Source organism: Limulus polyphemus, unplaced genomic scaffold (genome assembly GCF_000517525.1).
Source record: "Limulus polyphemus unplaced genomic scaffold, Limulus_polyphemus-2.1.2 Scaffold1192, whole genome shotgun sequence".
NCBI classification, from domain to species: domain Eukaryota; kingdom Metazoa; phylum Arthropoda; class Merostomata; order Xiphosura; family Limulidae; genus Limulus; species Limulus polyphemus.
In genome coordinates this window covers 17,367-35,603 of record NW_013666802.1, presented here as the reverse complement: position 1 = coordinate 35,603, position 18,237 = coordinate 17,367, and the positions used below count along the sequence as shown (strand labels likewise).

General features: G+C 33.0%; 1 protein-coding gene across 1 annotated transcript; it reads right to left on the bottom strand.

The window, feature by feature from the left end:
• Positions 1–7,171: 7,171 nt before the first annotated feature.
• LOC106462532 (shematrin-like protein 1) lies at positions 7,172–15,844 on the bottom strand. The gene is made up of 2 exons (XM_013922467.1): positions 15,753–15,844; positions 7,172–7,874 (listed from the first exon to the last, which is right to left on the bottom strand). The coding sequence occupies exons 1-2, from the start codon at positions 15,842–15,844 to the stop codon at positions 7,172–7,174; spliced, it is 795 nt and encodes a 264-aa protein (XP_013777921.1).
• Between the last annotated feature and the right edge of the window lie 2,393 nt (positions 15,845–18,237).

The following is an 18,237-nucleotide window of genomic DNA, read 5'->3' as shown; positions in this document are numbered from 1 at the left end:
TTTTTTTTCAGACCAATTAGGGTACTACCTGGTGGTACAACATGTAATCTTTTCATTAGGAGGAAGCAGGATCATGATTGATTAGTATGCTATATACGTCACCAGCATAAAGTCCAGCTACGACACCTGGATCGATGAAATCACGCTCGTATCACAAATAATTTTTAAAATTAGTTTTCTCAAAATGCAGATGTCGTTTTTCTTTTTTAATTAAATGACTATCTCTGTTTTGTGTAAGTAGTTTTATCGACACAGCCTGTTTATTCTTTCTCAATAATTTTATTTCTATTTTGACTTCTGATTAATGCTTACCCTTGATAAAAATTATTTGGGGTTGCATTCAATATACCTCATCGTTTTACATTCGCCACTTACCCTTGATAAAAATTATTTAGTGTTGCATTCAATATACCTTGTCGTTTTACCTTCGCCACTTACACTTCATAAAAATTATTTAGTGTTGCAGTTTCACCTTCGCCACTTACACTTGATAAAAATTATTTAGTGTTGTATTCAATATACCTTGTCGTTTCACCTTCGCCACTTACACTTGATAAAAATTATTTGGGGTTGCATTCAATATACCTTGTCGTTTCACCTTCGCCACTTACACTTGATAGAAATTATTTGGGGTTGCATTCAATATACCTTGTCGTTTTACCTTCACCAAGAAATCACTCAAAGAAATGTTGATGTATTTGTATACAATGTAGCGATGTTATTTTGTATACTGATTGTCTCCTGAAAAACAAACTTGGCATGGCCTGATAGATACGGCGCTCGACTCGAGGATCCGAATCCTCTCACCGAAAATGCTCGTCCTTTCAGTCGTGGAGGCATAATAATGTGAAGGTCAATCCCTGTTTTCGTTGGTCAAAAAGAGTAGTAAAAAGTTGGCGGTGAGTAGTGGTAAAATACCACTCTTCTAAGGGATAAAGCTGAATACAATTTGATAAATGTAGTTGAACTGATGCTTCTAAAACAATCCATTTAAAACATCAAGAAAATAATCTCATACTCATGCACTTGGAAGGGTTGGAATAATTTAATTGGCTAAAGAGGACTCTAGATTACGTAGATTACTGAAGCTTCTAAAACAATCCATTTAAAACATCTAGAAAATAATCTCATACTCATACACTTGGAAGGGTTGGGATAATTTGATTGGCTAAAGAGGATTTTAAAACGAGCACGTTACAACATTATCTCAGTTTGTGTACTTGTTGTCTAATTTGTTGTTAAATATAGAACGGATTATTTGTTCTTCGGCCACCACGGATATCGAAAATAAAACTATTTTGGCAGGAATTTAGTTTAAAGGAAGAGAAAGCAACGTGATAGTTGCATACTCTTCCCAACAGGGGCGCTCGGAAACGATTGTTCTCCTTCAACCCCGCGCGTGAGAATAATTTGCTGCAGTGACTATAATTGTGATTGAACATTGGCGGGAATTTTTGAGAGAGGAGCAGGGAGGAAAAGGCCTACGCTGAACCTGACCCTCCCTGGTCCAAAACATGGACCGAATCCCGATGAAGAAGATGCCCGTGAAGGAAGTCGGCGGAGGAATGGTGTAATTCTTCTTTACCAGTGAGGGTGAAGTCGATGAGGGGATGACATCGACGAGGCGAGACAGAGAGATCCAGACATGTATACGAAGTATTGAGTTAGATTGTTCGGATTTAGGAATTAATTTGTGTTTTAAGTACACTTTATTGGGGTGAATTTATTTTTTTTTTAAGGAAATGATTTTGATTGAAATTACATTGAAATGAATTTGAAGCTCTTTTCATGGGGGCGGGATCATATGGTCCAAAACCCCGTTTGAATTTTGATGTGGAGGGAAACCAGAGTGCCCGGAATAAAGACAGACGCCGATGGTTATCGAACTCCGATGTTTATCCTTATAGACCTTCTATATTAATCCGTTTGTGTAATGTTAATTTATAACATTCATCCTACCGCTGCAAAGCTTGATTTTTTTTTGTAGAAAAATATTAAAAGTGGCAATTCTTGCATAAAATTTATATATTTTTTCCACTTCTAGCTTTTCTATGAAAGGTTATATATTTGTTCTATTTCAGGTTAACTATTCTATGTATGAACAGTAATATAAATATATAATATTTCAAATTAAACAAATATTAGCTATAATTAGGACTTGTTTATTTTCACATACTCTCACTAACCTTTTTGCTTGTTTGTTTTAACGCAAAGCCACACAATAGGCTATCTGCGATTTATACACTTCGAATAAAACTCAGGATTTTATAGATGTAAATCTACAAACATATCACTGACCCACTGGGGGACAGGGCTATCTGTGCTAACCGTTCCCAATTTTAAACTGAAAAGCTAGGGGGGACGCGGCTTTTCAACTACACCCACCACTAGTTTTTGTACTATTCTATTGGACTGATTAATCGGTTTTTACAGTCACTCTTATTACGCGCCTACCATTCCAAAGTGCCGATAACGATTTATTTATTCGTGTGGTAACGGGACTCAGGTGTTGTACACATAGATAAAATGTCCGGCATACTGGCCATGCTCGGCCCTTAATTAGGAAGCCTTAAGAACATTTACTGACAGACTATTCGACTGACTGGTCAAGAATCTCTACAGCCAAGTAGTTCATGTAATAAACTTATCAGCTCAGAATTCTCATACCCTACGTCACGTTTGTACTCTTAGTGACGTTTCTTCCCAATACTGTTTTTTTTTTTTAGTTCGTCATCACCACATGTTTATTACTGATAACACAGAATCATTGATTAATACAGAATCAAACGGTGATTAAACAGATATTCGGGTGAGTCGTTCAAAGACTTTTCATGTAATAGTTTTCGTTATTTCTAAGGGGGGGGAGTTGTTAAAGAAGAAATGAAAGACTTAATATCTCAGTAAGAAGTTTCTCCAAAGCTAATATTTACTAGTAATCTGGTTTTTTGGGGTCATCTGTGCACCAATTTCAACATTATTATAGTCTTGGATGTTAATGTCATATGATTAGAAAATAAGTAGACTGATAGATAGACAAACAGTTAAATGTACTTTATTTTTGAAAGCAAACAAACCACATTTACAATTTGGACACAGGAAAACAAATCTTAAAAGTTTGATAAAATTAAAACTATTTAAATATATAAAAACAATTAAATAACTAACAATGTTATGAGCTCATCCACAAAGATGTTTTATCTAAAATACAAACTCATCTTAAAACTCTATAACAAATAAGTAGAATTTAGTAAGATGAACAATTAATTATTTTATAACAAATAATCGTTTTAATAGTATATATATATATAAGGTTTATACTCAATAGCCAAGTAAAACAGAATCAAAGGGAAGAACTGCGTTAAAAACAACAAACCCAAACCTGTGATAAATAACATTTAAATGAATAAAAACAAGTCCAAACAAAAATAAAATCAAAGACGCTGCAGGAATCAAAAGGATCCTCAGGGTACAGGCTATAATGTAGGATATAAAATGTGCCCTAGGTTTTGGAGATGACTGCGAAAGTAGGACACACATTGCGGTGGCGATATACCGTCTATCAGTCTTAACCTCCGTTCGCCAGTTTCACTTGAAGAAATTAATAAATCCACCGTTATCCATATAATACACAATTTGTTCAAGGTATTAAAACATATGATACCAGTATTCATTCATTAATTCAATACTTACTTTTGTAATTGATCTAAAAGACAGATAAATAACCTATTTTTTTTTCTTCTTCATTACTGGCAAAATATTATTGGTGTATGTTAATACCGGCAGCATATATTTGCTGAAAAGTTTGTAAAACAAAGTTTACCTTCGCAGAGATTAATGTAAGGCTGGTGTAACATGACATTAAACTTTGAAGATTAAACAAAGGAAAAGTGTACACACATTGTTAAAGTTGTAGAGTTTATTGTTCATTGTTAAGCTTTCGTATGTAATAACAGAATACCTGTAGCCAACAATAAATCAGATAACATAATTTATAGAGATACATCGAAAATTATGTATATTTAGTTTAATTGATTCCAACAAATTAATTTCCCAAATTAGATTGATTTAAAAATTATGAATGAAATACATCTTACAACGACTAACAATTTACATCAGACATTAGCATTAGGCCTATTATGTCTTTTTTTTTTTAACAATGTATTCTAACTTGTATGGCGTGAACGCCTTTTATAAGCTGGCGAAGCATGATTATAATTAAACATTCTTGTCATAAGACACTAGTATTAGGCCTTTTATGTATTTTTAACACTACATTGCATATCTATTCCTTAAGGAATTTTCAAGAATTAAAAGAGTGTATAATAATAGTATTCTAACCACACCATATTCGCCATATCCATTTTGATATATCGTATTTCAAGAAGCTTTTCTATAATCAGATAAATACTTATCTTATGAATAAAAACTTTCATTGCCATATAGATATGGTGAACATAGCTTTGTTGTAATACTATTATTATACACTATTCTAATTTTTTGAAATTCTTAAGAGACTAGATACAGAATTCTGTGTTATAAATGTACTAGGCCTAATACTAATGTCCTGTGAGAAGTAAATTTATTATAATCATGCTTCATGAGCTTGAAAAAACGTTTACACCATAACAAATAACAGTATGTTATTTTTCTATATATTAAAACATGCAATGATACTGAAAATATATATAAAAAATACATTGAACATTTTAAGGTGACATAAGGAAAACATATTTTGTAAAATTGCTGCGAATCTTCAAAAATAAGATTTTCTATTCTCGGAGAAATGCATAACTAATGCAGAGTAAAAAATACCGTAGTTAATTAGTACGTTTCCAAGAAACAGACAAACGTACACGTGCAGCACTGTTGCCCATGGCCTGAAAAGAATGTATGTAGAAAAAAATGTTGATAGATTATTTATCACGAAAGTGTCATTTTAAAACGAAAAAGAAATACAACAAAATAAAATAATAACAATAAACGTTTTCATATTTCCATGTTAGACAAGTTCGTCTAGAGGGAAATATTTGGTGTCAAGAACGATGACATCGAGGTAAAGATAAGTTAAAGCTGACCCTGATTCATTCAATCCATTTCGTATCTCAAATAAATATACCTCTTTTTTTTCAAAACAAAATAACATCAATAACACAGTAGTCAAATTACTATTTAAATAATTACAACGTTTTCACCCATAGTATCGAGTCAAACAAATCGTTTAACAGATGATGACTCGGAATAGCGGTCCAAAAGCTGTAATTATTAAAATAAGAACTTGGATACTGTAAAATTGGCTGTTAATAAATCATTCTGTCTAGTAGGTTCATTAAACATTAAATTTGTTGATTTATTGATTTGGTTAGCAGTGAATCGAGGCAGTTAATATATAACAGATGTAACGAGAATAAAAAGTTACATACACAACTCCTATATAGAGTAGTGTCATGTGTTTATTATGTTGTGTCGCATGCATTTATTAGTGTGTATGTGTTAAGTTGGATGTTATACTTTTTTATGCAACGTATCATGGATTAATTAGTTATTTTGTTATTTCGTATTTTCAACTTCAATACCACTCTGTGCAACTCAAAAGCCAAACAGTTAGGTCAGAAAACCTAAGAGTCCTACATAGCCATCCATAATTTTGAATTGCTGAAATAGAGGGAGGAACACCGGGTTAGGTCAGAGAACCCAAGAGTCCTACATAGCCATCCATAATTTTGAACTGCTGTAAGAGACGGAGGAACACCTGGTTAGGTTAGAGAACCCAAAAGTCAGATATAGTCATCCTTAATTTTGAACTGCTGAAAGAGAGGGAGGAACACCAAGCTAGGTTAGAGAACCCAAGAGTCATACATATACATCCACAATTTTGAACTGCTGAAAGAGAGGGAGGAACACCAAGCTAGGTTAGAGCACCCAAGAGTCATACATATACATCCACAATTTTCAACTGTTGAGAGAGAAGGAACACCGGTAAGCAGTACTGGTCTGCTGTGTGAAGCGTGTACAGCGACATATCAGAGCTCGAGCCTATTTAGTAGTAAATACTAATTAGAGTCTAGTAATAATAACAGAATCAATAACTCATCAGTAATTACACCGTATAAGCCTGCGACCATAAGAAGGACTGAATGCATAATTCTAGTACCTCAGATTTGTTTGAAGAAGACTTGAGAATATCATTGTTTATATGTATGAACACTTCGTTTCTAGAGAGCTTTCGGTTGTAAAATTTTCAGTGGAGTTATTTTTTTAAATGAAATATGGCCTATTCATTTGCACTGCAGTTTCTTTAAGAAGTTAGTTTATGAATTTCGTTGCTATATATATATATAGTTTCCGAGTTTTGTATCAAAGTAACATCAAAAACAAATAAGTATTGAACCAACACTTTTACTTGGATTAAAACGTTTGCAGTAGAAATGATGTGTTGTAAATGAACACGAACGTTGCTATTTCACGATACACTGTGTTCCCCAATCAGAGATTTGGATGAACTATAACTCTATTGTTGTATTGATATAAAAGTTTTCTGTGTTTTCTAACAGCAGAAATGTTATACAGTTTTCAGTTCAAGGTTGTATTTATTTAAATACATTATTGTGTCGTGAAGTCACTTTTTATGACAAGCTTTAGTTTGAACCGTTCAAAAGTAGTGTATGGTATTAACTAATCGCTCTTATTAGGAGCTAATTTTAAGATATTGTTTTTATACAATGCTTGACTTTTATGTTATGAAATGTCTTAATTTGCAAATAATATTATGTATTTGTAGCCCCCCCCCCTCACTGGCTCAATAATATTATGTATGTAAGTCTAAAGGCTTATAGACTGGATTGCCATATCTGTGGTGGGCACAACACAGACAGTCCATTATGTAGATTTACGCTTAACAACAAACCAAGTATGTGTAAATTGGTTGAAATTTAACATTTATATTTTGTGTCAGCCAAGACACAACGTAAGGCTTTATTAGCCAGAAACGATTGTTATCTTGTAATATTAGCCACTCACACGCCACCAGACGTAACAGAACATGAGTCATGTTGATTTTGACACAGTTTTTGTTTTAAGTTTCAGTCCCTTGAATAAGTATATCCGTTCAGATGTACAGTTTCACCATAAGTATATCCGTTCAGATGTACAGTTTCACCATATGTATATCCGTTCAGATGTACAGTTTCACCATAAGTATATCCACTAAAATGTACAGTTTCACCATATGTATATCATAAGTATATCCACTAAAATGTACAGTTTCACCATATGTATATCCGTTCAGATGTACAGTTTCACCATAAGTATATCCACTCAGATGTAAAGTTTCACCATATGTATATCCGTTCAGATGTACAGTTTCACCATAAGTATATCCAGTCAAATGTACAGTTTCACCATAAGTATATCCGTTCAGATGTACAGTTTCACCATAAGTATATCCGTTCAGATGTACAGTTTCACCATAAGTATATCCGTTCAGATGTACAGCTTCACCATAAGTATATCCGTTCAAATGTACAGCTTCACCATAAGTATATCCGTTCAGATGTATAGTTTCACCATAAGTATATCCACTCAGATGTACAGTTTCACCATAAGTTTTTACCTTCAGATGTACAGCTTCACCATAAGTATATCCACTCAAATGTACAGTTTCACCATAAGTATATCCGTTCAGATGTAAAGTTTCACCATAAGTATATCCACTCAGATGTACAGTTTCATCATAAGTATATCCACTCAGATGTACAGTTTCACCATAAGTATATCCACTCAGATGTACAGTTCCACCATAAGTATATCCATTCAGATGTACAGTTTCACCATAAGTATATCCGTTCAGATGTACAGTTTCACCATAAGTATATCCACTAAAATGTAAAGTTTCACCATAAGTATATCCGTTATGGTGAAACTGTACATCTGAACGGATATACTTATGGTGAAACTGTACATCTGAGTGGATATACTTATGGTGAAACTGTACATCTGACAAACACGTATAAGCTCAATCTAAAGAAAGACAATGGATGCCGATCAGACATGGTGAAACTGTACATCTGAGTGGATATACTTATGGTGAAACTGTACATCTGAACGGAAATACTTATTGTGAAACTGTACATTTGAACGGATATACTTATGGTGAAGCTGTACATCTGAACGGATATACTTATGGTGAAACTGTACATCTGAATGGATATACTTATGGTGAAACTGTACATCTGAACGGATATACTTATGGTGAAGCTGTACATCTGAAGGTATAAACTTATGGTGAAACTGTACATCTGAGTGGATATACTTATGGTGAAACTGTACATCTGAGTGGATATACTTATGGTGAAGCTGTACATCTGAACGGATATACTTGTTTGATTACTGCGCGCTTCAATAATCTCTCGATAAGTGTTTGTTTAGAGTTCAATGTGCTTTTCTGCTTGCTTAATGCAAAGCTGAGAAGTACAAATAGAATAAGCTGGGGACCATTGGTGAATATGTGTTTAATGTAAAGTTTTTTGTACACATTTTTTTATGATAAAATTTTTCTCGAAATGGCAATTTCTTTTAAAAATTAATTTGTTTGTTTGTAATTAAGCACAAAGCTCCACCACGGGTATCGAAACCCGGATTCTAGCGTTTTAAGTCCGCAAACATACCGCTGTGCCACTGGGGGGCTTAAAAATTGGTAGTTACATATTATTAGTCATATTACATATTATGAGAATTTTAATTTTAATTTTTGTATTGTGACGTTCTTCTGTTTGCTTAAATTTTAGTCTAGTGCAAATATGTTCAGGATTAAGAAAGCCATTGTCCAAAATGTTTAACATAGAAAAGTATTATGTATCCGTTTTAATTTTTCGCAACGCAGTAACAAATGAAATTTCATAACTGAACGGCACCCAATGCACTAAAATTAATTGTTGAATTATTGCAACACATTTAAACTAAGTATGTGGCTGTTCGTTTAATAACAGCCACAGCAGAAAGTACAAAATTTGTTAAATGGCATCAAGCTTTCTTTCTCACCAGCATAGAGGTAAGTTTACCAGATTAATTCTCACCAGAAAACATGTAAGTTTACCAGATTCATTCTTACCAACATATAGGTAAGTTTACCAGATTTATTCTTACCAACATACAGGTCATGTTAAAAGCCTCATTCTTCCCAACATATAAGTACCTTAACCAAGTTCTTTAACATCAAAACATAGATAACTTTACCAGATTCTTTCTCACTAAAATATAGGTAAGTTTACCAGATTCATTCTGACCAACATATAGGCAAGTTTAACAGATTCTTTCTTACCAAAACAAAGGTAAATGTACCTGATTCATTCTGAGCAAAACATAGGTAAGTTTACCAGATTCATAATTACCAACAAATTTACCAAACTAATTTTTACCATCATATAGGTAAGTTTCCAGGTTCTTTCTCACCAAAACATAAGTAAGTTTACCAGATTCGTTTATACCAACATATAGGTAAGTTCACCAGGTTCTTTCTCACCAAAACATAGGTAAGTTTACAAGATTTATTTTTACCAACATATAGGTCAGGTTAAGAGCCTCATTCTTCCCCACATACAAGAATCTTAATCAGGTTTTTTAACACCAAAACATAGGTAACTTTTCTAGATTCTTTCTCACTAAAACATAGATACATTTACCTGACTCATTCTCACGAAAACATAGGTAAGTTTACCAGTTTCATTCTTACCAAGATATAAGTAATTTTACCTGGTTCATTCTTACCACTATATAGTTAAGTGTATCTGATTCCTTCTCAGCAAAACATAGGCAAGTTTACCAGAATCATTCTTACCAGCATATAGGTAAGTTTGCCAGGTTCTTTCTCACCAAAATATAGGTAACTTTACCAGATCCATTCTTACCAACATATAGGCAAGTCTACCAGATTCATTCTTACCAACATATAGGCACAATTAACAGGTTCTTTCTCACCAAAACATAGGTACTTTTACTAGATTCATTCTTACCATCGTATAGGCAAGTATACCAGATTCATTCTTACCAACATAAAGGTACGTTTACCAGATTTGTTCTCACCAAAACATAGGTACGTTTACAAGATTTATTCTTACTAACATATACGTCAGGTAAAAAGCCACATTCTTATCAACATATAAGTATATTAACCAGGTTCTTTAACACAAAATAATAGGTAACTTTTCCAGTTTCTTTCTCACCAAAACATAGGTAAGTTATTCTCAGCAAAATATAGGTAAGTTTACCAGATTCATTCTTACCAACATATAGGCAAGTCTACCAGATTTATTCTTACCACATATACGCACGATTAACAGGTTCTTTCTCACCAAAATATAGGTAAATTTACCAAACTCATTTTTACCATCATATAGGTACGTTTACCAGATTTTTTCTCACCAAAAACATTGGTACGTTGACCAGATTCATTCTTACCAACCTATAGGTACATTTATCAGGCTCATTCTGACCAAGATATAGGTGAATTTCCATGTTCTTTCTCACCAAAACATAAGTAAGTTTACCAGATTCGTTTATACCAACACATAGGTAAGTTTTCCAAATTCTTTCTGACCAAAACATAGATAAATGTACCTGATTCATTCTCAAGAAAACATAGGTAAGTTTACCAGATTAAATTCTTATCAAGATATAAGTAATTTTACCTGGTTCATTCGTACCACTATATAGTTAAGTGTACCAGATTCCTTCTCAAGCAAAACATAGGCAAGTCTACCAGATTCATTCTTACAAACATATAAGCACGTTTAACAGGTTCTTTCTCACCCAAACATAGGTACGTTTACCAGATTTATTCTTACTAACATATACGTCAGGTAAAAAGCCTCATTATTACCATCATATAAGTACGTTAACCAGGTTCTTTAACAAAAAACATAGGTAACTTTTCCGGTTTCTTTCTCACCAAAACATAGGTAAGTTTACCAGATTCATTCTCAGCAAAATATAGGTAAGTTTACCAGATTCATTCTTACCAACATATAGGAACTTTTCACAGGTTCTTTCTCACCGAAACATTGGTAAATTTACCAGACTCATTCTTACCAAAATATAAGTACATTAACCAGGTTCTTTAACACCAAAACATTGGTAACTTTTCCAGGATTTTTCTAACCAAAACATAGTTAAGTTTACCAGATTCATTCTTACCAACATATAGGCACGTTTAACTGGTTCTTTCTCACCAAACATAGGTACGTTTACCAAATTTATTCTTACTAACATATACATCAGGTAAAAAGCCTCATTCTTACCAACACATAAGTACGTTAACCAGGTTCTTTAACAAAAAACATATGTAACTTTCCATACTTATATGTTGATAAGAATGTGGCTTTTTACCTGACGTATATGTTAGTAAGAATAAATCTTGTAAACGTACCTATGTTTTGGTGAGAACAAATCTGGTAAACGTACCTATATGTTGGTAAGAATGAATCTGGTAGACTTGCCTATACGTTGGTAAGAATGAATCTGGTAAACTTACCTATGTTTTGGTGAGAAAGAAACCATTAACCAGGTTTTTTAACACCAAAACATTGGTAACTTTTCCAGAATTTTTCTAACCAAAACATAGTTAAGTTTACCAGATTCCTTCTCAGCAAAACATAGTTAAGTTTACCAGATTCATTCTTACCAACATGTAGGCACGTTGAACTGGTTCTTTCTCACCCAAACATGGGTACGTTTACCAGATTTATTCTTACTAACAAATACATCAGGTAAAAAGCCTCATTCTTACCAACATATAAGTACGTTAACCAGGTTCTTTAACAAAAAACATAGGTAACTTTCCAGTTTCTTTCTCACCAAAAGATAGGTAAGTTTACCAGATTCATTCTTACCAACGTATAGGCAAGTCTACCAGATTCATTCTTACCAACATATAGGTACGTTTACCAGATTTGTTCTCACCAAAACATAGGTACGTTTACCAGATTTATTCTTACCAACATATACGTCAGGTTAAAAAGCCACATCCTTACCAACATATAAGTATGTTAACCAGGTTCTTTAACACAAAATAATAGGTAACTTTTCCAGTTTCTTTCTCACCAAAACATAGGTAAGTTTACCAGATTCATTCTTACCAACATATAGGAACTTTTTAAAGGTTTTTTCTCAACGAAACATAGATAAATTTACCAGATTCATTCTTACCTAAATATAAGTACGTTAACCATGGTTGTTTGACACCAAAACATTGCTAACATTTCCAGATTTATCCATACCAACATATAGGTAAGTTTACCAGATTTATTCTTACCAACATATCGGTTAGGTTAGCAGCTTCATTCTTACCAACATATACGTACGTTAACTAGGTTCTTTAACACAGAAAAATTGGTAACTTTTCCAGATTCTTTCTCACCGAAATATAGATAAGTTTACTAGATTCATTCTGACCAACATATAGGCAAGTTTAACAGATTCTTTCTCACCAAAACATAGGTAAGTTTACCTGATTCATTCTTAGGAAAACATAGGTAAGTTTACAAGATACATTCTTACCAACAAATAAGTAAGTTTATCAGGTTCTTTCTCATCAAAACCTAGGTCTCCAGCCATTAAAACCTAGGTAACTTTATCCGATTCATTCTCACCAAAATAAGTAAGTTTACCACATTATTGTTACCACCAGGTTCTTTCTCACCAAAACAATGGTAAGTTTACCAGATTCATTCTCACCAAAAATAGGTAAGTTTACCAGATTATTCTTACCATCATATAGGCTAGTTTACCAGGTTCTTTGTCACCAAAATATAGGTAACGTTACCAGATTCATTCTCACCAATACATACGTACGTTTACCACATTCATTCTTACCAACATATAGGTAAGTTTACCAGATTCATTCTCACCAAAACATAGGTAAATTTACCAGATTATTATTGCCATCATATAGGTAAGTTTACCAGGTTCATTCTCACTATCATATATGAAAGTTTACCAGGTTTTTTCTCACCAATATATAGATAACTTTACCAGATTTTTTCTCACCAAATCATAGGTACGTTTACCAGTGTCATTTTCCTATCATATAGGTAAGTTTATCAGGTTCTTTCTCTCCAAAAATATAGGTAACTTTACCAGATTCTTTCTCACCAAAACAATGGTAAGTTTTCCAGATTCATTCTCACCATCATATAGGTAAGCTTACCAGGTTCTTTGTTACCAAAATATAGGTAACTTTACCAGATTCATTCTCACTTAAACATAAGTACATTTACCACATTCATTCTTACCAACATATAGGTAGGTTTACCAGTTTCATTCTGACCAACATATTGGTAAGTTTACAAGGTTCTTTCTCACCAAAGCATAAATAAGTTTTGCAGATTTATTCATATCAACATATAGGTAAGTTTACCAGATTCATTCTCACCAAAACATAGGTAAGTTTACCAGATTTATTCTTACCAACATATCGGTTAGGTTAACAGCCTCATTCTTACCAACATATACGCACGTTAACCAGGTTCTTTAACACAAAAAAATTGGTAACTTTCCAGATTCTTTCTCACCGAAATATAGGTAAGTTTACCAGATTCATTCTTACCAACAAATAGGTAAGTTTATCAGGTTCTTTCTCATCAAAACCTAGGTAACTTTATCCGATTCATTCTCACCAAAATAGGTAAGTTTACCAGATTATTATCACCACCATGTTTTTTCTCACCAAAATATAGGTAACTTTACCAGTTTCATTCTCACCAAACATAGGTACGTTTACCAGATTCATTCCTACCATCATATAGGTAAGTTTACCTGGTTCATTCTCACCAAAATATAGGTAACTTTACTAGATTCTTTCTCACCAAAACATACCTATGTTTACCAGATTCATTCTTACCAACCAGTCAAGTTTACCAGGCTCATTCTTGCCAACATAAATGTACGTTTTCCAGGTTCTTTTTTACCAAATCAATGGTAAGGTTACCAGATTCATTCTCACCAAAAATAGGTAAGTTTACCAGATTATTCTTACCATCATATAGGTTAGTTTACCAGGTTCTTGTCACCAAAGTATAGGTAACGTTACCATATTCATTCTCACCAAAACATACGTACGTTTACCACATTCATTCTTACCAACATATAGGTAAGTTTACCAGATTCATTCTCACCAAAACATAGGTAACTTTACCAGATTCATTCTCACCAAAACATAGGTAAGTTTAGCAGAATCATTCTTACCAGCATATAGGTAAGTTTACCAGGTTCTTTCTCACCGAAACATATGTAAGTTTACCAGATTGATTCTCATCAAAAATAAGCAACTTTAGGTGAGTTTCATTTTTACCAAGATATACGTAAGTTAACCAGATTCATTCTTACCAACATATAGGTAAGTTTACCAGATTCATTCTCACCAAAACGTAAGTAATTTTACCAGGTTCGTTCTTACCAACATATAGAAACGTTTACCAGGTTCTTTCCAACCAAAACATAGGCAATTTTACCAGGTTTTTTTCTGAGTATCATATTGGTAAGTTTACCGGGTTCTTTCTGAGTAGCGTGACGTTATGTTTTCCAGGTTCTTTTTCACCATCAAGAATGTAAGTTTATCATATTCTTTCTGAGTAGGATGTTGTTAAGTTTACCAAGTTTTTTGAGCAAAAAAAAAAATGTTTGAAGGATTTTTTTCTGAGTAGTAATGTTGGAAAGATTACCAGATTTTCTTTGAGCAATAAATCATTAGCTTTACTAATAAAATCAAATGTGTATATCAGATGCAGGTAATCTGATACTAACGGTAGTTTAATTGTCTTCCGAAGGCTTTTTGCTGTGAACAGTCTTTCAGTTTAACCGCTAGGTATGCTGTGCGTCTGTCTGTGCCCAGCGTGAAAGATTATTAATGCCTATTCCTCATTAGTTGCGGCATTCTTGTCGGGTCTAATGTTAGAGGCTCTCTCAAATTATTGATACCCCTAAGCAATGTTCTCGAGCTAGGGGCGTGGATAAATAGCTTACGTTTCCACATGGTTATCGATCGTGGCTGAGGCATCCACGTAAACACTACTGTCCGTTATATAGCTAAACATTCGTCTAACGACCCAGTCTAGGAGAGGCGTGCGAGAGAGCTACCTGTCGCAGAGCCGAATCTCTCCTATCAAACACATATTGTCATAATAACCAATCAGGACGTAGTGACTGTTTTATAACGTCTCCATCACTATCTGTTCACTGTTCTTACTTGCTCTGTTCCGAAGAAAACTACCACGAATATAACGGCGGGTAACAGGTAAGCTACCCTAAGCTTTTTCGGTCAATTTCCCTTTAAACATCTGTGATCTTCATGCTTGATCTTCTGGAACACATCAAATTCTGATTTTTTTTTCTTCAGTATTATTTTTATCTGTAACGTTTGAGAATAATGTAAGAATCTCATAAATACAAATATTTTCATTTTTTTAAATAAAATTCGTAGTTTTATTTCATGGCTGTAGTTATCGCATATATCGCAAAATATGTTATTTTAATGCTATGAATAACGTTCAGTTTTTATGCGACATCGCGGAAAAGTTATTATTGTATTATACTGAATAGCCGAAATATTTCACTATGAATTGTGAAGATGGCTTATTTATAGAAAGTATTATGTGAATAATGATTGAAAAAGACATTTTTTACAATAAGTTGCTCTCTTTGTGTTCTCTCTGGGCTTAGATGTACGTGAGACTTCTATATAAATGAAATGAATATGTACTTACCATGCAGACAATCCTTGCGGACCAAACTGCGTATCAGAAGGCCCAAAGTTCGAGACGATAAGCTTCTGAACATACTCCGCACGTGTAGCCATAGATGAGTTTAAAATGGGGCAGTCGATCCTGGCATTTATTTATCAGTAGCCGCATAATAGATAGTGTGTATTGGTGATTGGTTGCTTTCTGTTCAGCAGTCATAACTTTGTGCAGACTATGCCTGATCTTTTGTCCTCTGCTGAAGCTCCTACTCATATCTTAGATTTTAGATTTAAATTAATTCATCTAGAGAGTAAAATTATTTGAGATTACCGTACAGTCATATGAGATAATGAACGTACAGAGCGTTCTGAACAAATAGAGCACAATTAGCTTAGATATTGTAAACATGCACGAACAATATTTCAAGTAGGCATAATTTATTGCGGATTTAATCATTATCCACATTGAATTTTTCAATAATACGAAAGGGCATTTTTCTGTAAAACGTTAGATATTTTTTCTTCCACCATTTGACTAAAGTCTAATCATTACTGCATTCCGTATTGACCATCATCGCAAATAAAAAAACAATAAAGCCGTCAACTCTAGTTCGTCCATGCCTTGTCAGTGATGATTAGACGGTAGGTGGAAGTCCTGAACATGAGTAAGACACCACCAAGAACCTTGCTAAAGAATATTCTTAAGGATCAAATGACCTCCAAGCGGCTAACCAAAGACTGAATTTCTTCACCAGTTTTGTCTGTTTTATAAAAAAAATAGTTTTTTCTTTTCTTTCTTTTCTGATTGAAAAAGGGAAAAAATTACCAGTTCAAGGATTAATGTTTATTTTTTGCATCATTGCTACTTTATTTTTGACTTTTATGATGACCAGTGGCCACTTTAAAATATTGATTTTGTTGTATAATTTATTAGATGAATATGAATACAGAGAAATATCGAGAATGTTGAAAAAACGTTTTATGTATTCCTTAATTTACCATGTATCTAGTTGCTCTATATTTAATGTTTTAATCTGTATTCTCAGTTTATCATTAACAAATACTTAAATATTTGTTTTAATCTGTATCATCACCTTATCATTAACATACCTTTAACAAACACTTAAATATTTGATCAAGTAAAAAAAGATCGTTAGGTCACTCTATCACTTAAACATTTTGAACGTTTCACTTGTTGTCTGTATTAAATGAATTGTACTTCGTTTCTTTAACATAAAACATTGATATTAGTCTTAGGAATTTTCTTGTTGCTACATTTTCGTCGCTGTTCTACAGGTATGCTTTAGTGTAAAACTGTAAAAGAGCATATCTCTGCTGTGTCAGCTGCGGGGACGCTCTAAAAGCTTCAATACAATATCTCGTATCTATGATGTAAATAGTACAAATGTCGCTGACAAAATAGTAGATGATTAGAACATCCCTATCTGTACCTTTCCTCAATTAACTAGTCTCTAAAAATATTGCAAATTGATCTCTTTAACCTGAATGGTAAAATTATCGATTATGTTAACGTTAAATAGCGAAATATGTAAACCTAGAGTAGGCTGTTAGTGTTGATAATATTAAACAAAGATGTCAGTAAACCTAGAGTAGGCTGTTAACACTAACAGCCTACTCTAGGTTTACTGACATCTTTGTTTAATATTATCGATAATATTAAACAAAGATGTCAGTAAACCTAGAGTAGGCTGTTAGTGTCGATAATGGTAAATCTAGAATATGATCAGTAATTGTATTTCGTTAAACAGTAACATACGTAAGTCTAGAATATTATCGTGATTGTGTTTCGTTGAACAGTATTCTATTTATTAAACAGTAATCTATTTAATTCTATAATACGATCAGTGATTGTGTTTCTTTAAACAAAGATGTATTTAATTCTATAATATGATCAGTGATTGTGTTTCTTTAAACAATAACATATATAAGTCTAGAATATGATCAGTGATCGTATTCGTTAAACAGTAACATATGTAAGTCTAGAATATGATCAGTGATTGAATTCGTTAAACAGTAATATATGTAAATCTAGCATATGATCAGTGATTGTGTTTCTTTAAACAGTAATGTATTTAATTCTATAATATGATCAGTGATTGTGTTTCGTTAAATAGTAACCTATATAAGTTTAGAATATGATTAGTGAGTGCATTCGTTAAACAGTAACATATGTAAATCTAGAATATGATCAATGATTGCATTCGTTAAACAGTAACATATGTAAATCTAGAATATGATCAGTGATTGTGTTTCTTTAAACAGTAATGTATTTAATTCTATAATATGATCAGTGATTGCGTTTCTTTAAACAGTAATGTATTTAATTCTAGAATATGATCAGTGATTGTGTTTCTTTAAACAGTAACATATATAAGTCTAGAATATGATCAGTGATTGCGTTTCTTTAAACAGTAATGTATTTAATTCTAGAATATGATCAGTGATTGTGTTTCTTTAAACAGTGATGTATTTAATTCTAGAATATGATC

What these genes read in the sequence shown, in the direction of transcription:
- LOC106462532 (XM_013922467.1), bottom strand. Translation starts at nt 15,844, where the DNA reads ATGGCTACACGTGCGGAGTATGTTCAGAAGCTTATCGTCTCGAACTTT. An exon ending in CCGCAAGGATTGTCTGCATG is followed by an intron (nt 7,875 to 15,752) that starts GTAAGTACATAT and finishes TTTACATTTTAG; the next exon opens with TGGATATACTTATGGTGAAA.